Source organism: Mytilus edulis, chromosome 5, assembly GCF_963676685.1.
Source record: "Mytilus edulis chromosome 5, xbMytEdul2.2, whole genome shotgun sequence".
NCBI lineage: Eukaryota > Metazoa > Mollusca > Bivalvia > Mytilida > Mytilidae > Mytilus > Mytilus edulis.
The window spans coordinates 26,166,160-26,188,022 of NC_092348.1; the positions used below are offsets into that span (position 1 = coordinate 26,166,160).

Here is a 21,863-nt window from a genome sequence, read left to right on the forward strand (position 1 = left end):
AATGAACTGATATTCTAAAACCGTTTAATTCCTTCAATTGTCATTGTTTTGATATAAATATAGCATCGCGGTAACTTATGAGATTATTTATCTAGTACATTGGAGACTTAAAGGGAAATTATCAACGATATATAAAATATAATTCTATAATATTCAATATAATAATACAAGAATTCTATAAGTAACAACGGTAATACATATACTTTCTATCCGACACTATAATTGCACGTGGTCACTATCTGTTTAAATTTATATTTGTATTTATAACATTGGTTTTGACCGTCGACAGTCTTCGGAGGTAATCTCGATGGTTAATTACATGACTTTGATACATATTATTCAGTCCATAAAATTGTTATTTGTTTATCGTAGACTTTCAGTTATTTGAATATACATTTTGTTATAAATCAATTATGAGAATTTAAGTCAAATCGGTGAGCATGAATTTGACAGGTAATGTCCCTTAAATGAACATAGGTAGTTTCCAATTTTCCGGAAATGAATAAGCACGGAGACACTTTGAATATCAGATTGAGACAAAATCTTAAATAAACATAATTTGTATAGCTGTGTATTAAAACATGCATTGAACAGTTGTAAATTGATTATAACTAGGATTTTGGTTGCTTTATATTTTTCGTATTCGTGTGGAGTCTTTAATTTATGTTAGTCTTGTATGTTGTGTTTTTTTAAATTTGGTTTATTAGTATGTTTCAGAGTTTAATGTGAACTCCATTTTCGATGAACTAGTACACATTTTTGTTAAGGGACCAGCTGAAGCCTGCATCCGGGTGCGAGATTTTCTTGCTGTGTTGAAGACCAATGTGTTGACTTTTTGTGGAGTTGTTGCCACTTTGATACTTTCCTCGTTTCTTCCTCAATTTATGATATTTGGTGAACGTAAATGTAAAAATGCAAATCGTTAATCTCAAAGGCTCAGTAACGATATTTGAAACTAAATGCGGGTTTAAATTTTTTGAAATGCAAACTAAGTGTATACATTGCGGTACTATGCAGACATGAACTGAACGTATGGTATTATGATAATATATAACGATAATGTCGAATGACACATCCCTACATTCGTGATAAAGAACTACAGACATTTCTTTTTTCTTTTTGGTTGTTGATTGCGTAAAGCTTAGCTGAAAATATTTCGTGCATGTTTAGGATGAGAGTAAACTAACAACTTATTCAATAGGCAGGTCATGCAATAAAGGACGACCGGCATGGAGCGTCGTCTATTTGCAGCAGCTATACACCTTTGCAAAAGGTCACATGCAGAACCCTTAATGATTTGCTGCAAGGATAATTAACGTGAAAACCACTCGACACTTTATATACTCGAGGCAACAATGTTTTTTGTCCCCATTCTGATCAGACTTGTATGCAAATTCATACATTTCACACAGGTAAAGGATGCCCCATTGTGGCAAGTGGTTCGATGACACCCCAAAATAACCATAGTTCTCTCACTTAGTCACCATAAGGGTTCGTTTTATCTGAACACTTAATGTTATACCTGTTAAGCAGTTAATTGGTTGAAAGATTATGAAAACAACCGGATAGGTAGAAAATGTTTAAATTGACAGCACTGATATATCATTTATTAGTAGTATATTTGTACATTGCAAACTCGTTTTCCTGTTGATTGTGTTATGGTGATTCAACACATATAAATTCAAAAAAATCGTTAAGACCGTTATGCTTAAGTATAGATATAAGAAGATGTGGAATGAGTGCCAATGAGACGACTCTTCATCCAAGCAAGAAGATGTGGAATGAGTGCCAATGAGACGACTCTTCATCCAAGTAACAATTTATAAATTCAAACCATTATAGGTCAAGGTACGGCATTTAACACGGAGCCTTGGGTCACACCGAACAGCAAGCTATAGAGGGCTCCACAATTTACTAGTGTAAAACCATTCAAACGAGAAAAACAACGGTCTAATAGACATTTTTAAAAGATTTTGCGTTTTAGTAGATGTTTCTTTACAGTTTACCGTACACCTCATTTTTTATCTGTACTGAATCTTAGACTAAGTCCTATTTTCTTTAATATCAAAATACGAAAATTATCGTATCAGGGCTAGGCTTAAGTGTACCTACTCACAATACAGTTTTTGAGCTTTTATAATTTTTATTAGATAATATGACACAAATATTCGAATAAATAATTACGTTTTGTGTAATTTGATTACATTCATGTGTAATAAAAAAAAAAGAAAACTTTACCTGGTTCAGGGGTCTTGATCGTTATTGAGCATCCTTCTGCATACTCTGTCGAACATGTCGAAAATAACGAACAGAAGTTTGAGTGAGTGTCATAGCTGCTGGAACAGCAGTTTTCGTCACTGGTGCATACTACTGAACATTCTATGCCTGATCTGGCCTTTGATGGATTTTTTTGATGCATCACTAGAAACTATTCGTGTGTTTTTCGTTTTGATGATTTTTTTTAAAACACAGAGACATTTGAAGTGTCATTAGTATTATTGTTTTGGAATCAGACATTGTTAAGTATATTGTTCAATCAATCTCAGTTTTTATCTTAACAACGATGAGTATACTTATACCCGATTATCTGACTGAGTTTCAGTATTGTAATGTTTTGTATATGTCTTTTTAACAGTACAGATATTGCTCTTTCTGATTGAATCAACGGTGCTTTAATTGATCTGACATGTTTTACATGTATCAAATCAAATGAACATCACTTTATAGCGAGAGTAATCAATAGTTGTATGTAAACAATTGCCATATACAGGCCTAAGCTTAGTGGAATACAATAAAAATTATGTGATTTTTTTATTATTTGATATAGCGTTACAAGCTTTTCAATGCAAAGCTTGGACAAACGTAATATTCTCAAAGGCAAAAGCAATTCATTGTGTTTAAATGATACTCCATTTATTTTTTGATAGTCCAATTTGATATACTTTAGAAACTGTAAAAGGGGGACAAAAGATACCAAAGGGACAGTCAAACTCATAAATATAAAACAAACTGACAACGCCATGGCTAAAAATGAAAAAGACAAACAAACAACAGCACACACGACACAACATAGAAAACTAAAGAATAAACAGCACGAACCCCACCAAAAAACTATGGGTGATCTCAGGTGCTCCGGAAGGGTAAGCATATCCTGCTCCACAGGCGGCACCCGTCGTGTTGCTTATGTGATAACAAATCCGGTAAATGGTCTAATTCGGTAGGTCACATTCATGAAAGGGAAGGGGATTGTAGTTACGATGTAAGGAACATATCCGATATCATTTGTGAAACGGTTATTCCATAACGGTCAACCAACTCGTGATGGCGTTCGTAAAATTTACGAAGGGATGATTTCAACTTCACCATTTAGAACTCTTGGTTTAATAGCTACCTTTTGAGCAGCAACCCTCTATCAAGAAAATCATGATAGGAAATGCAAACACGGGAATATCGTATCAACTGGGAAATGTCATTTTGTTCTTTATGTTGCTGTCTCGTTACAGATTGCGCATAGTCTCCTTTTATATATACATAATCATCACAGCAAAATGTATAAGCCTTGAGCTCAAGTTGAAGGAACACAAAGAAAACTATTTTTTTCGACTTCTAATTTAGTGCATTGTCATTTTAATAAGCCTACATGCGCTGCTTACAAGTGGCGTTAAAACGCCAAAAATCAAATTAAATCATTTTAATAGTTATTTCCGTTTGTTAATATATGTTTGCATGCATTGTGTAACCTGTTTGTCTAACTTGTTTGTTGCTTGTCTGTTATTCTTGATATGTGCTTTGTCTATATGCCTGTTTTATGTTTGTTCGCATGGCGTGGCACTGTACTTTTACATCCCGTCATTGCGTAATTGAAATTTGGTAAATTTTGTATTCTTGTCCTTAATCCTTACTAAAATGCTTGGTCTGTATGACATTTTGCGCTTCTTTGTTACATGTTTGTATGTGTTTTTAGTGATTAGGATTATGACACGATGTTGACTGCTGTCTTTCTGACATTTTAACTATTATGTGTGTTTGATTTGTTCCCGTATCGTTGTGAATGTAATGTAATTTGATGCGACTGTCATACAAGGGAGAGGTTTAGCTAGCTATATAAAACCAGATTCAATCCAAATTTTCTACATGAGAAAATGCCTGTTCCAAGTTTGGAATATGACCGTTGTTATCCATTCGTTTGATGAGTTTGAGCTTTTGATTTTGCCATTTGATTAGGGACTTTCAGTCTTCATTTTTCCTCGTAGTTCAGTATTTTTGTGATTTTACTTTTTATTGTAAAGTTTTATAGGCATTTATGAGGGGTGAACTAGTCTAAATGTTATGCATAAAAAACTTTGTTTTTTTGGTTCTTCCTTTCGAAATGTCTTAAGCTATGAATTAACGAGCATTTATTGTAATCAATTCTATTTTTCTAGAAAAAAAAGTAAGAATACTAAATCCTGTCAGCTTTTTCGAAACAGCTTTTGATTTCAATTTTGCGCGTTCGAAATGACAGACAAAAGCGGATTCGCAACAAAAGGGTACGTATCTCTTTGTATGCGTTACAGACGATTCTCTGTGGATTTGTACTATTGGTTTGTATATTAAAATGAATTCATGAGTTTACATCTAGCAAAGTTGTCGTTAGTTAACATACGACATTCTTTTTATGTCCCATTTAGTCATGATCATATCGCATCTCACGTTTGAGATATTAATACCTCCTTGAATTGCAAATTTTTTGTTTTGAGCGTCTTTAAAATTAAATCCAGAAGAGCTCTTTTGACACATGCAGTTTACAGTATGTGTTTATCAAAACGACACTGAAAAAGAAATTTTAACCTTTTTGAATGTTCTCTTGCTGATTATCAATATCAGAATAACTGGTGTCATGTTAACGGATTGGTCTGAGCTTTAAGTCGGGATAAGTTTGCATCAGTGGGTCTCGAATCAAAATTTGCACATTTATTACAAAAATTTCCCAAGTGTATAACGGTTAACAAAGACATTGAGAGGTTGTAGAAATGTTCTGTTTATGTGATTATTTGGGATGATGCCTCGAACATCAAAATGGTTTTCTGAAAATCATGTTATACTCTGATTTTTGGAAAGGATAAACATGTATTAACATGGATTGATAAGATGAGTATAAAAACGTATGATCGCCAATGAGACAGGTCTTCGCCAGCTGATACCAAATGACGTAACCGTAGGCAGCTACAGGTTACCGTACGAACAATGAGCAAATCTATTCCGCACAGCAAGCTATATAAGGCTGCAAAATTACAAATTAAAACACTTGATTTATCCAATTATCTTATTTAAAGTCTTGGTCGAACTATTTTCGTTGTATATTTATGTTTTTTGTTCATTCGATAACTTTTGCTTTATTCATATGAGGCATACTTCATAGTAGAGCTTAGCAGGAAAGAAAATAGCATCACGAGTTGTTTGACCGTTATGGAATATCTGTTTCATGTAACCTCATTCCTCCTCTCTTTCTTCTTTGTGAGGCAACCGAAAGACACATGCCATTAAATTTGTGCTTTTTGATGACTTATTTGTCTTTCTGACTTTGAACCTTTTTTTGCCATAGCATTGTCAGTTTCAATTCGACTTTATGAGTGCTGAAAGTGTCTTTGCATCTTTCATCTTTTTTTAAATAACAGCTTTTGAAATTGTTGGTCATAGGAACATACACATTTTATTATCAAGATCATACGCCAATAAAAATCTTCGTTTTACCATTAAAAAAAACCGTAGGAACTCCAAAGAAAAGGATTTACAAAAGAGCAAAAACCTAAATAAAAAATACAAATTGCCAGAAACGCAACTACACAAATTAATTTGTTCATATAGATTAGTTTAGACCAAGGTACACTTTATAAATTCCAGTTTTTAACACGGTGCTTGTGGCGCCATACGAGTTGAAACAAGACCTTTTCCTCAAGGTAGACGTTCGATCTTCATTGTAACATATTTAACGCGATAGTATGGTATTGAAAAATTCCATTGGTACCAAAAGCAACCAGAGTGATCAGGTTCTGTTCCAAGAAAGTTAGTCCATTCGGATTGGCATAGGTACAACATTTGTTTTACCATCCATCTGTCTGTGTCAAAGCACACTGCCCATTTGAATCACCATCATTGTCTCGATCTTTTGTGGAAAATCGTTGTCCGCTCAAATATAATGGCTGATTACTATACAACATAGTATCACCTGTATTAATCACAACACATTAATATTTTGCTATATCTTCATTTTCAATTATACACGAGGTTTTCAACATAGAGCATCTTATAGGCTGTCTTTTGTTTACTACTATCTTGGCATAACATATCGTTAGTTTATAGAATCGTTTTCATACAATGTAGACGCACTCAGGTTATCAATTGACTGGGTCAGATTAGGTGAACGTTCCTTTGTAACGCTAAATTATCACATTGTACTTGTTGAAGACATTTAAACTGTGAGGTCGCCAAAGATTCTCAACGCATCAATCAAATATTACGAATAACTGGCAGAGGACTAAACCTTGTGTGTTGATTTTAATGTGAATACTGAAACATTCTTTTGTTCTTCTCATGCACATGCATGAACTTAACTCTTTTATTTTATTTAAATACCCACTGGAAGGCCACTGACAGACTGAGTGAGCGTAAAATCAATATTACCGTTAGCCAATGACAAAGAAAATATAGGTAAATGATTCAGTATTATTACCAGCAAGAGAATTGCGGTTGTCCACTGTTACGGGAATACATCTAATAGTACCAAAAATGTCAGGTTTGGACACCCACCGTCATATGAATGTCACATTACTGAATCGAATTCGGTAATGACATGATGTAAAACATATGTTCTTAAATAGTCCGTCGATAAATTAAGAAACTAGAACCCGTTTCAACTCCCTTAGTCAAAAATTTCCTAAAATGAATTTGTCTGTTTTTTATGTGTCTCTCATCTTGCTCTACGCGTATTATTGTATTTATAAGGTTGATACAAATTTAATACCTTAAATTACAACTGAGAAATAAATTGAACTGTTTTAATCAAATTGATAAATTAAAAAAAAAAACACATATCAAACAAACTTTGTTATCCTTCCAAATGCGTATTTTATTTTTAGTTGATACGAGATTTTCTAGTTTTTTATACCTCCCACATAGATATATAGATAACACATAGTTGAAAGGGTGTTAGAGAAGATTGTTACGCCGAGAAAACATTGTCAATCGTGAAGTATAATATAATAAAACATTACATTTAGTTCACAGGTTTCCCTTTATTATTTTTACAAATAGAAAGTAATCAACCTTCAAATAAACAAACAACAAAAGAAATATTTTCATATTGAGGTTTGTAAAAAGTTTATTTCGGGTCGGTTGGGACAAGAAGAGTTTACAAAAGAAAAAAACTAAATAAAAAAACAGGTTACTCGAATCACAATTACACAAATTAATTTGGTCATATAGATAAATTTAGGTCAATGTACACTTTGTAAATTTCCGTATCAAACACGGTGTTTGTGACGCCAAACAAGCTGCATAAGAACCTTTTCCTCAAGGTAGACGTTTGATTTTCATTGTAACAGATTTCATGCGATAGAAGGGTATTGAGGCATCCCATGTGAACCAGTATATACCGGAGTTGTCAGGTTCAGTTCCAAGAAAGTAAAGTCCATTCGGATTTGCATAGGTACACCATTTGTACCACCATCCACCTTTCTGTGTTAAAGCACACTGCCCACCTGTATTATCATCATTGTCGCGATCTTTTGTGGAAAATCGTTGTCCGTTTAAATTTAATGGCGAAGAACTATCCAACATAGCATCACCTGAATTAAACACAAAACAATTATAGTATTTCTTCATCTTTGAAGTTGTCTTTAATTAGTAATTACTCATATATCTAGCATAATTTACATCATACATGATTTTTAGGAGGACAAACACTGACTTTATTACAAGTTAGACACAGAGTTATGTTGAATGATATCTTACCATAAGATATCGTAAGGTTATACAGGTCGAGAACTCTAGATTTTCTGACGTCAGAATATATTTGCATAGTAATTTCCAAAACACAAGGCCAATATGGCCTTGAAAAACTGACCAATCGACTCAATGAACTACAATGCATTGTGGGCTACTACGAGTAAACTACTACTTAAAACACGTGGAATTAGTGGGAAAACAGTCAATTAATATATTGTCTGGGACTCTCATTACCAAAGTTTTTATTCTGCAAATATATTTAATGTAAAATATATAACGTAATCTTCAATTTGCATGCTCAGATTAAAAAAATATTGTTTATTGGCTTCACGATTCGACTTTCTTTTTCGCCTTGCAAAAGTAGTTGAACCGGTTTTGTGCATTGTTATGAATTGAACCTGCATTAATTTCACGACATGACACAGTGAAATATCCAATGAAGTGACCACTGTCCAGTAAGAAAATCATTTGAGCTCTTTTAAACCTGTATAATGGCATTGCAAAATCATTTCTGCCTAGAAAAACACGAAACTTTAATTGAAACACTTCTTTCTGTACTGAATATGTATTTTTTTATCAGGACCTGAACTAAGGCAGCAACCATTTGATTTTCTGGGGGGGGGGGGGGGGGGGGGGGGGGGGGGGCTATGGTTTTTTTTTGGAAAAAAAAGTTTGTTTCCAGGTTTTGGTGAAAAAAATAATTTGTTTCGGACCCTGAGTAAAAAAAATTGTTTGTTTCACCCTCAGCTGCCACTATATGTAATGCTAAAATTGAAAGAAAAAAATTGTCTTCGGTTTGTCGCTAAAAAAATAGATTGTTCTTCGCCGAAGGCGAAAAAAAAGTTTGCACAGAAAAAAAAACCATAGCCCCCCCCCCCCCCCGAAAATCAAATGGTTGCTGCCTAATAGTAAGAACATCATAATATTCAGTATGCTAAAAAGAAGTGTTATGAAAGCGGCAGGGGCGGGTCCAGCCATTTTAAAAAGGGGGGTCCTAACCCTGGACAAAAGGGGAGGGGGTTCCAACTACTTGTCCCCATTCAAATGCATTGATCATCCAAAAAAGGGGGTCCACCCTCCGGAACCCCCGCCCCCTGGATCCGCCACTGAGCGGGTACGGTATATAGCTCAATACATTTTTTTATAGTTTCATCCATCGATAATATCCGTTTATTGCTAATTTTATCACAAAATATACCTCAGAGGTTTTTTTATCGTTCGGCTGTTGACATATGTAAAATATCTCCAATATTAAAAGTCTCTGGATCATAGTGGGTGCCATATTACCTATTATTTTTTTTTCTAAAACGTGCTTTGTATATCGAAATAAGAAGATGAGGTATGAATGCCAAATGAGACATACTTTAGTAAAGTAAGCAGTCATAGGTCCAATGCTGAAAAGTAAGCTATTAATGACCCAAAAATTACTTGTGTAAAACAATCAAAAAAAAAAAAAAAAAAAAAAAAAAAAAAAAAAAAAAAAACGGCCCAATTAACTATATAAAAGGACAAGAAATCTATCCCATCAAAAAAAAAATATTGTATAGGAGCCTGTATTTCAGTGGTTGTCGTTTGTTTATGTGTTACATATTTGTTTTTCGTTCATTTTTTTATATATAATTAAGGCCGTTAGTTTTCTCGTTTGAATTGTTTTACATTGTCATATCGGGGACTTTTATAGCTGACTATGCGGTATGGGCTTTGCTCATTGTTGAAGGCCGTACGGTGATCTATAAATGTTAATTTCTGTGTCATTTTGGTCTCTTGTGGACAGCTGTCTCATTGGCAATCATACCTCATCTTCTTTTTTATTATAGATCCAACGCTGCAATTTTCACAAAACATATAAAATTTTCCACCTTGTCGCACATACATATGGATAAAATCATTACAGCTTATTTCCTAATGCATGTGGAGCAAAACTTTGGTTAGCTTGCTTGCTTTGTTTGTATATTGTACAAAATATAAAATATACAAGTTAAACTATGCCTATATATATATATATTGTTTAAAGATATCAATCTTATTTTCAAAGCTTGTATAAACAACTATACAAACAAAGCAAGCAAGCAAACCAAAGTTTTACTTTGCAGGTTTAAGAAATCAGCTGTAATGATTTTATTCAGTTTGGCAAATGTCCGAGCCCGTTAAAAAACGAACAAACTGAAACTACAGTTGCTGACTTCACTACCTTCAAAAAAAAGGGAACAGTTTGGAAGTCCCATATACTGAAATGTGACCAACAAAAATATTTATAGATTTTGTTAACACTGCCATGTATGTAAATATTTCTTCGCCTTTTTTACGAACACAAAATTCAAGGATTTGCCTTTAATTATCTATACGAACATTGCTGTACTCTTGAATATCAGCACCGGCTGTTATCGACGGCTTATTTTACACCAGTAAAGTTGTCTCATGGGTAATTGTGTTTTTTCGCTGTTGTTTCGTTGCTTCTGGTGGACAAATACATGAAATCTCTGTGCCATCATCAAACATGTTAATGGCTATATATCAGGTAATTCAAACCCTTTTTTCTTCGCATAGAAACAACTCTTCGTTAATCTGAGCATGGAAGTAATACTTTATATCACGAACTATAAATGAGGATACACAAAATAAAAAACTAAGCGAAATTGTGAATCCCGCATTGCACAAAAAAATGTGTTGTATTTCAGTAAATAACACGTGTTGTTAGTTGATTGTAAACACGTAGTAGTCCATCATGCATTGTGACTCATTTAGTGGATTGGTCAAAAACCTAGGTAAAAATAAATTGCGTCACATGTAAATAAACAAATTACATGTGCGAGAACATAAGTATGCTAATTTATGCATTTCCATATAAGGTAGTGGTCCCGACCTGTTATAGTATTACGCTAAATGTCAATTTTGGACATCCACATTCATATGAATGTCACAAAACTGTATAATTACTCTTGAATCGAATTCGGTAATGACATACTTTCGTATTAATTTATAAGCATGGTACCTTCGATAACTATATATTCTTAAATATTCCGTCGACAAATTAAGAAACTAGAACCCGTTTCAACTCCCTGTCAAAGTTTTCCTCAAATGAATTTTTCTGTTCTTTTTATGTGTTTTTCATATTGCTCCCCGGGTATTATTGCGTTTATAAGAATGTCACAAATACCTTAAAGAACAACTGACAAATGAATTGAATTATGTTAATGAAATTGATAAATAAAAAAAGACATATCAAACAAACTTTGTTATTCTCCCAAATTTGTATTTTATTTTTAGTTGATACCAACAAGACGATGTTTTTCAGTTTTTATATCTCCCTCAATGACACTTTAATGTACCCAGTTCCTTTAAATCATGTCTGTATTAAATTAATGTCTGCATAATATTATGCAGATTTAGATATCAGGGGGCTCTCACCATTGCCCTGTGCCCTATGTCCTGAAAGTTTGACATTTTTTAGCTGAAAAGTGACAATCTTAGACCTCCGTAAATATCGAAGATGACATTATTCTGAGAAATGCTTTTGATGCAAAATTCGTCGAATTTTATGGACATTGAAAGAATAGTGGGATCTCACCGTTATTTAAGCGGTCTCATGTAGGTTTTTGCTATATATTTGAATATCCAACTGGCACTTTGGGCCCTCCGTAAACATAGAAGACAGGAAGTGTACCCAAATTCCTTTTAGTCACGTTTGTATATACCTATTAACTTTATGTCTGTATAATAGTAGGCAGATTGAGATATCAGGGGGCTCTCACCATTGCCCTGTGCCCTTTGTTCTGACATTTTGACATTTTTTAGCTGAAAAGTGACAATCTAAGACCTCCGAAAATATCGAAAAAGACATTATTCTTGGAAATTCTTTTGATACAATCTTTATTTATACAGAGTCTATTAATTGGTCCAATGACACAGTTATCGTCCTTTGGTTTTCGTTGTCTACGAATATAGTCCCTAGTGTAAACAGTGTATAACTTAAATGTTTTATTTAATACACTTTCCCAATTTATTTCTTGATATTAAATGCATGAAATATTAAGTTGGGGGATGTAATTACATGTTGAAAAAATTTGGGTGCTGAATCTTTATGTTAAGTAGTGATTTGGTCCAGTTCTAAAAGGTCAAATTTTATCACGTCTAAATCTGTCAAACTGAATTTTACACCCCCTTACCACAGAATTGTCCATATTTTGAGTTAGAGCTGGTAGAAGTTTCTATAATTTTGATAGTATTTGTCTCACTGGTAGTACACTACACTGTAAAAATCTTTTTGAGAAAGAGCAGGTGTGATTTTTTTAATTTGAATTTATGGTCTAAAAGAAATGCACTACGAAATAACTGTGTTCTCGAGCCTAAGAGATGGATACCTGAAATCTAGATTTTGTACTTTGTCAACTTTCCTGAATGATTTGCTGGTTTTAATTTGTCAAACTCAATCAAAGTAAAGGATTTACATCTTTGGTTTACAGAAATTCTGTTAAATTGTGCCATTTTGGGATTCTACGTCTATAATAAGCATTTTAAAGCAGTTTACATTTTATGCCTAAGAGGCATGCTGACTTTCTAACTGACAGCTTTTTTGTTCCTGATATTTATCTGAATATAGAGAAAAGTAGATTACATATAGTTTGTTATCCCGATTTTGTTTTTTGTCCATGGATTTATGAGTTTTGAACAGCGGTATACTACTGTTGCCTTTATTTACCACAGAAAAAAAGCAACATATTTTCCTTTGAGTCACGTTTGTATATACCTATTAACTTAATGAATGCATAATATTAGGCAGATTGGGAGATTAGGGGCTCTCACCATTGCCGTGTGCCCTTTGTCCTGAAATTTTGACATTTTTTAGCTGAAAAGTGACAATTTAAGAACTCAGAAAATATCGAAGAAGACATTATTCTGGGAAATTCTTTTGATACAATCTTTATTTATACAGAGCCTATTAATTCGTCAAATTTTGTGGTTATTTAAAGAATAGGGGGTCTCACCGTCATTTAAGCGGTCTCATGTAGGTTTTCGCTATATATTTTGAATATCCAGTTGGCACTTTGGGCCCTCCGTAAACATAGAAGACAGAAAGTGTACCTAAATTCCTTTTAGTCACGTTTGTATATACCTATTAACTAAATGTTTGCATAATATGAGGCAGATTGAGATATCAGAGGGTTCTCACCATTGTCCTGTGCCCTTTGTCCTGAAATTTTTTATTTTTTTGATGAAAAATTACAGTCTTAGCCCTCCGTTGATTTCGACGATGACTTTATTCTGTATAATCCTTCTAATACAACCTTTATATATACAGAGTCTATGATTTAGTTGAATGTTATGGACATTGAAAGACCAGAGGGGTCTCACCCTAATGTAAGCCGTCTCAGGTAGATTTCACAATATATTTCTGTTTTTTCGGCTTTCCATATATATTTCTAATTGTATTTCTTAATATTTCTTGAGTGATTGGTTTGTGTCATGTTTTTAATAAGAAATATAAGATATAAATTTACAAATTTGGTGTCGTTGTATTGATATAAATCTAAATTACATTAGAAAAATATGCAACTTTACATAAGTATAAATAAGGGTTTGTATTCGCGGACAACAAGAGTTTAAGACAACTTGAAGACTGAGGTCATAAAACGATTTCCTACGAGTCTTTTCTATCCTTTCAACTATGAAAATCATGCTTTTAATGTTATCAAATATTTCTTTCTTTTATGATTTCCAACTAAATTTGAATCTCGAACCGACTGAATAACGAATAACCAACCGGCCGCTAACTGCACATACATATAACATTGTCAATCGTGAAGTATAATATAAAAAAACCAAACATGAAATTTATTTCACAGGTATCACCCCTATATAATTTTCTTCACATAGAAAGTAAACGACTTTCAAATAAACCAAAATCCAATTCAAGGTACCTTCTGAAAACTCTTTTATTTTAATTGATTAAAGGTTCAATATTCACGAATAAAACTAAGCTATAATACAATTGTGTGTAATATTATGATAACATTAATATGCATGGTTCTATGTAATTCCGCTACTAAAACAAGCCAATTGATAATCATAATTTATTGTTAACTTACCTTAAAACTGTCTTTATGTTAATTTGTTATCCACAGGCTAATATTAAAAGAGGGGCAAAAGATACCAAAGGGATATTTAAGCTCATAGGTCGAAAACAAACTGACAATGACATGTCAAATCAGGAAATACGACGTAAAGACATACCTAAGTACACAAAGCACTACATAAAAAAACTAGACAGAGCAACACAGACCCAACAAAACACTAGAGTTGATCTCAGATACTCCGGAAGGGTAAGAAGATCCTGCTTCACATATTACACACAACGTGATGTTCATGAAAGCAAAAGCCTTTGTGTCAAATTTGGTAGTTCACATTAGAGGAAAAGTGGACTGGATTGAGACTACATCAACTGTATAATATCCGTCGTCTTCTTTTAAACATTTATTCCATTTCTGTCAACCAAATTATGAAGTCATCCATAGCAATTTTCAACGGATGATTTCATCTTACCGTTTGTGGAACATCTCGAACTGATATAAAGTATTATTTACCAGCATTCCCGCTATACCCTGCCAATGTTAATTCGTAATCTGCAGACTCATTTGCTTTACTGAACCTCTCGTACAAATAAAAACTGTGAACTTACCAGCATCCCCGCTGTACCCTGCCAATGTTAATTGGTAATCTGCAAACTCATTCGCTATACTAAACATCTCGTACTGAGCATAGCGCCTCTCTCCAGACCAGTCTTCTAAGTCAAACCTTAAACTGTACGACTTCCCATTCAATATATTTGAAATGTTGTCGTTACCTACAAATGTAAATTAGATATGATATTAACACATTTTACCTTTAATTAGCTTGTTATATACACATTGACTAAATAAGTCAACATTTGGTGAAAAAAAAGAAGGTCGTTATAAATACAAATGTATATTGCTTTAAAAAGACAACAAAAAGATGTGTAAAAACACTATAAAATGGGGAACTTGAAATAGCGGGTTATTTTCGCCGGGTGTAAATTTTCGCTTATTTCGCGGATAGAACTAAATAGCCAAAATAAATTCCCCCAAAATAATACTAATAACCGCCAAAACATTTCGTATATCTTATTAAAGGTAAATCGCGAAATGTTACTCCCGCAAAAATAACCAACACTACGGTATCATTAGATCTGCTTCATTTTTTTTCCATAATATACATAACGCTGTGTGTTCTTATCGGATGGTATGACTAAATTAGGATTTCTTTATGAACTCTCCATTTTGATGAAACATAATTCCAGCAGCATACACATATGCAATACATATCTGCAGGTAGATATTCCAGAGCTTCAGTTAACTGTCTATGATTTCTTTGATTAAGGCTAGTTGATTATAGGGAAATTATGACCAAATAATTGTTTATCAATCAAGCATTTTAAATGAAGCTTTTTGGGGGTCATTGTACAGAATTTTTGCCTTTAAATTAACCATGGTTTTATAGGTCTGTTTTGGTGTTTTATTTGGGTTTTTTTCTACATTTCAATGCCTTGAATTTAATTGAATTGGATTTGTTTGATTTGTTTAATTGATCCAATTCATATTAATAAGAGGAGATTTTCAGAGTATTTCAATTGGACAGTACTCAATAACTAGACCAACGACATCATTATGGGGAGAGATAACAATGAAAGTATGATCAATTATCACTTTAAGTTTTGTATATTGATGTTTTCGAATTGAATCGTGGGAATTTATAGACTGTGTCTAGATTTTAACTCTAGTAACCTACCGCATTTGAAGTTCAAAATCAGAAGATGTGGTATGACTGGCAATGAGACATCTATCCATCAGAGATGAAATGAGGTGGTAATAAGCAATAATTAGCCACCATATGATCCTCAACAATGAGAAACCCATTCCGTATAGTCTGCCATAAAGGGCCCAGACATAAAAAATGTGAAATGTAACGGCCTAATTTATAAAACTTTTAAACTTTTTTTTATTACGAAAAACAAATATGAAAGGCTTGAACCAACGACAACCTGTACTACAGGCATCTGACTTGGGACTTGAAACAGTGGTTTTACAGCATAACATAAGAACAAACTGTTATCATCGGTTGCAGCTGATCTCATAAGATTTGTACGATGTACAAACAAAACTAACATTAAAATAATATACACCAAGCGGCGAATTAAGAGTACTCGCAGTTACTGAAAGCTAGGAAGACTAGAGACTAAAAAAATAAAGTCGAAAGTTATTTTATTTCAAGACAAACTTCAGGATGTTTGCTTGTCATGATTTTGGATTTTTGTCAGATTTTCGGAATCCTCTGGTTTTACCCATTTGAATGCCTTAAAATATTTTGGCCATTGACCCCACTTTTTCATTTTATAAATCTTTTACATCTTTAATTATATGTCATCTGTAAAAGTCATATACAATCTTTGTTTATTTTTTAAAAGTTTTTGAGAACTTAAACTTATCAATGATAAAGCTATGAAAAATGAAGAGAAAACATTTTCCCGCCAACATTTCAATGGCTAATACCTCGAAAACAAGCACATTGGCCTATATTTGTTTTATTTTTTTGTTCTTTCATTTATCCCTTATCGATTTATACTAGTTTTATGAAAAGCTTGTTATTCTGAAACTGAGGATCGAACTTCTTTAAATTAAAACTTCAAATAAACATGTATCCTTGAACTGAATCTGTAACTACAAATATCAATGAATAAAGTATACATTAATTTACCAAGCCAAAATTCTCCTGAAGGATCACCAAATCCATTCTTATAATCCAACCAGTCTCTATAGAAATCTGTTGAACCATCTTGTCGTCTTTGTATCACCTGTAAAAAAGTTATTGAATGAAAAAAAAATCAAAAATCGCTAGTTAATAATTCAAATTAAAATTGTCTTCCCTCTGGCTCTTTGAAGTTTTATTTTTGGTTAATAATTTATTTTGTTTGATTTGAAAATAATGTTACCGAATATCAGGTATTTGTTTTTCTATTTTTATCTATTATTCATAGATATTCAATTATTATCCGAAAATTCAAAACTCATACTTAAACTAAATATTAAGATTCACACACCGTCCATTTATCCACCATATCACAGTAAACATGTATACAGTCGTTGTTTACGGAAATTGCGTAAACCCCGTCGTTAGTCCCATCCGGAAATTCAGAGCAATCAGCCGGAAATGTCCCTGAAATTGAAATCAAATCTAATTATCACAGATTTAAAATTTTGACTTCAATAATGATCCTAATTTTACCTTTTTAACATAACAGAATGGTAAAAACACTGGTATTTATCTAGTTGAGACAAAAAAACATTAGTAAGATGTGACTTAGAAAAAGAGATACTTTAGTTGAAAATCTAAGCATGTTTTGTCCTTTAAAGCTCTGAAGCCATAAGGCTGCATAAAATCTAATTACGATAAAACAAATTGTCATGAGCATGAAGAAATTAGAAGCAGTGCAGAATCCAACTGATTCGGAATGTAATAAAATTAAGTTGAGGATCTGCTTATACAATTGAAACAAAACACATATCTTAGATTAGTGTTTCTATCGGACCAATTATTGATGTTGTTATCAGTATATGAAACATAAACACATATGTTATTGCAATACAGTTAATACATCTTTTCGATTTTTCGATTTTGCATGGCAAAAGGTCGTTTTATTTAAACTGTTAATTGCGTCTTTAAAAAAATTAATTGGATGTTTAATGATTGATATTATGTCTTAGATATATGATATTTTATGTTTTTTTGACATTGCGATAAGACGTGTCACGGTATTTGTCTATCCCAAATTCATGTATTTGGTTTTGATGTTTTATTTGTTATTCTCGTGGGATTTTGTCTGCTGGTTGGTCCGTTTCTGTGTGTGTTAGTTACATTTTAGTGTTGTGTCGTTGTTCTCCTCTTATATATATGCGTTTCCCTCAGTTTTAGTTTGTTACACCGATTTTGTTTTTTGTCCATGGATTTATGAGTTTGAACAGCGGTATACTACTGGTGCCTTTATTTATCATATTCTAATTATGGTTTCGAGCCGGATTTCAGTAACTGCGAGAACTCTCAGATCGGTACTTTGTGTCTGTAGAGTATTTGTGTTTGCATTGAACTATGGGCAAGCCTTTTTCAACAGCTTTTTTTTATTGTTTGTTCTGATTTTGTCCTGTTACACTACTGTCCCAGATTAGGGAGAGAAGTTGGACCAAGCAAACATGTTTAAATCCACCGCAAATGTGTATTTGTCTTTCCAAATTAAGATCACTAAGTGATTGTCGTTTGCTGCTATATCACGTTTATGCCACACTTCTATTGCGCTATTCAAGACCATAGTACGATTTTAATACGCCCATACCGTCCTCATCACGCTGTTATAATGACCAGACATCGTTCATACTACGATCATCATGCTCATTGTCGTTGTAATATCAAATCTATACAAGTTTGAGCTTTCTAAATATTGGAGGACTGCTTCGAAATATCATAATTTAAGGATTATGTACCCTTGTGGCGATTCAATGCTAAACATGGGAATTTGATAGAAAATCCAAAGCCTTACCCCTGGTTCTCTCATATTTGGCAATTTAATGCCTGATAGATTATTGCATGCAGTGATATATCAATGATTTCCTTAAAACTTTATAAATTTTGATATTGGTTAAAACAAATATAAATATGAACCAATTCAAGTACACCTTTTAGGGTACGCTCGACTTTAGTGGCTCAGCACGAGGTGATTTGGAATTTAAAGGTTGTTTAGGACGTTTTGTAAACAATAACCACTAGCTGATCATAGAAAAACAAGTGCGTAATCTATGTTTAAAATTTTATAACACAAATCTCTGTATTCAAGTCTGTGGATCGTCTACAAAATTCTTGGTTTTTTTTCACAAAATTCTCTTTTTCTACTTAATGCAATTAAACTATGAATACTAATGCTTTGCACGAAGTTTTCCCTTGATATATGTACAAAATGGTCCATCTCTATTATTCATTAGCTTTGCTGTTTTGATACTATTGCAAACTTTGTAATTGACAGGCTTCAGATAGGGTCATAAACCGTAAGGTAATATGCATGCATCATTAAGAAACCAATCAGAGCTTATTTGTGAAAAGTAATTACTTCAAGAGTGCATGTATGTCAACTATAACTTATAGCTCCACAACGTGATGCAAAAAAAAAAGCTCTCCAGCTTTTGTTTTTTTCTGTACGTAATTTGGACCTCTTGTCCTTTATCTTTAACGGACCAATCCTTCTTGACACATCTGTGTCATCCCTACTAGTGTTCATTTAAACATCGTCATTTGATCTTGATATACCAGCAATAAGTTGCGATTTAGGTTTGATTCGTCGGTCCGAAATATATCTTCTGGATCATGATTCGTTACTAATAGATTTCCCACTGCCTCTACCTCTACCCTCCCCCTAAAATAGATTTTGGTTGCATAACTGCGTTGTTTCCGAGAATCGCGACGTACCAACGAGAAATAAAAGGGATGATACAGTTTTTATAGGGAACAAGGTGTTGACATTATTGCTGGGAGCGTAGTAAGATGATCGTGGTATTGTCGTGTTAAGAGCGTGCTATAACTGCAGTAGAAGCGTGGTACGATCGTGTTTTAATCGGATAAATCGAGGTATGGTCGTAGTGAGGACGTGATGAGCGTAGAAATATCGTGATAATCGTACTGAGGTCGCAGGATAAGTATGGTAAGAACGTGGTATAATCGTAGCGGGATCGTTGAAGAAGCGTAATGAGGACGTAGTAGCAACGTGATTGAAACGACAATTTACATTTTCATACCGCTCATACTGCGAATTCACCAGGATATGAATTACTTGGTGTGATCATGGTCTAGTGTGACTGGGGCTTAAAATTTGTTGACTGATATTTGATAATGCGTGTCATTATTATTATATATTTTGCTGCATGTGGTGTTCAATGGAGAGATACTGATTTATGACACGTTTGTTTTAAAAGATATTTCATTGGCTTTAACCATATACCATTGCAACAAAATTATTTTAACAGAAATGTTTAAAATGGGTTTTTCTGTCATAATATATTCCAGAGGAAGTACAGTTTCAAAAAGTATAGTACTGACAAAACACCCAACTTTAATGACTATTTCTTTTCACAATTTGAGGCTCTTTCTAATGCCGATGTTGGTCCAAATTCGCCCAAACAAAAGCAGCCATAGGAGCTCGTTGAACTTAGTTTGCCGAGTGCCTTAGATGGCATTCCAACTGTGTGGTTTTTTTTTACATATAGATGTTGTGTTGGCCAGTGAGACAACTTTCTACCAAAGTTTAAATGAAGTACATGTAGGTGCATAAAGCAATTATTATAGTTCAACATACAAAAGACAACAATGAAGTAAAACTATACCGTATAGTCAGCTATAAGAGGCCCCGATATATAAAAAAAAAAGTGAAACATATAAAACTAGAAAACTAAGTAAGGATGTGTTGCATATATGTTTTTCGTTATTTTTTATACATAAATAAGGTCGTTAGTTTTCTCGTTTGAATAATATTACATTATTATTTCGGGGCCTTTTATAGATAACTATGCAGTATGGGCGTTGCTCATTGTTGCAGGCTGTACAGTGATCTATTAATTTCTGTGTCATTTTGGCTTCTTGTGGAAAGTTGTCGTATTGGCAATAATACCACATCTCCTATTTTTATTTTATATATAACGTTATATGAATTATTTATCAACGAAAAAAAATATGACAGATCTATATATCCAATGTACTAGAGGCTCCAGACGATGGACAGACACAAAAAAGAATGCGGCGGGATTAAATTGTGAGCCCCCAACCCTCTCCTAAACCTGGGACACTGGTGTAACAGCACAACATGATAAAAACAACTGTATAATTGCAATTGGCTCAACTCAAAATGTCGGTCAAGACACACAAATCATATACATAAAATATTGACGAAAGTTTTATTGTAGTAACTGAAAGTTATTTCAAAGCAAATTACAACTAAGAGGTAAATCATGTTACTAAAGTATCAGTCAGTATATATCCAACGCAAACAGGTAAAGACGTAATCAGACGCATTAACTTGACGTGCAATGCCAAATATAAGTAAACAGTATCGAGAGTATATACGACCTTATGAGTTCTCATAAGTGTGCATATATTGTAATAATGCTAAGTGATGTTTTGATTTAACAGGTACAGCAAAACTTTCTACATTGTAGCCAAATTATTTTAGTTCATCTATGTAAGAATTTGGTAAAGGGTGACTGAGAGATCTGCTAGTAGATATGGTCAAGTCAGGAATATGACAGTTGTTATCCATTCGTTTGATGTGTTTGAACTTTTGATTTTGTCATTTGATTTGGGACTTTCCTTTTTTAATTTTCCTCGGATTTCAGTATTTTAGTGTTTTTACTTTTTTTTTATATATCTATAACATTAACGGGAAGATTAATACTAAAAGGAGTATGGCCATGAAGTGCCGATATTGGTCCTGTGAGGTGACAAAAAATAAAAGTGAAATAAGGTTGATCCTTTATAGCTAAAACATATCTATGTATATTGTTATTTTCTAGTATAGTATAAAAACATATTTTTGTGACGTCATCAATGTGACGTAATACCCTGAATCGAACCAGAACGCGCAAAATGTCCAAAATTTTCAATGAATTTCACACTTCCTGGTTGAAATTCGCATTGGCCACAGGCCTTGACCAAAATAATGTTACTCTCATTTTAATTGTTTGACATTTTGACGCAGTTTACATCAATATTTAGCGTGGTCGAGGCCTTTGGCCACATCGAAAATCTAACTTTTGTTAACAAGCAAATCCTGA

General features: G+C 33.3%; 1 protein-coding gene across 1 annotated transcript in view; it reads right to left on the reverse strand.

Moving 5' to 3' along the window:
* Positions 1-6,083: 6,083 nt before the first annotated feature.
* The window catches only part of LOC139525014 (uncharacterized), a 37,387-nt gene continuing 21,607 nt past the window's right edge, over positions 6,084-21,863 (reverse strand). Inside the window, exons 6-10 of the mRNA XM_071320190.1 lie at positions 17,099-17,214; positions 16,756-16,852; positions 14,663-14,827; positions 7,635-7,826; positions 6,084-6,208 (exon numbers count right to left, since the gene is read on the reverse strand). Of these exons, the coding sequence (XP_071176291.1) occupies positions 6,084-6,208; positions 7,635-7,826; positions 14,663-14,827; positions 16,756-16,852; positions 17,099-17,214 (695 nt within the window). The remainder of the gene's footprint in view (positions 6,209-7,634; positions 7,827-14,662; positions 14,828-16,755; positions 16,853-17,098; positions 17,215-21,863) is intronic.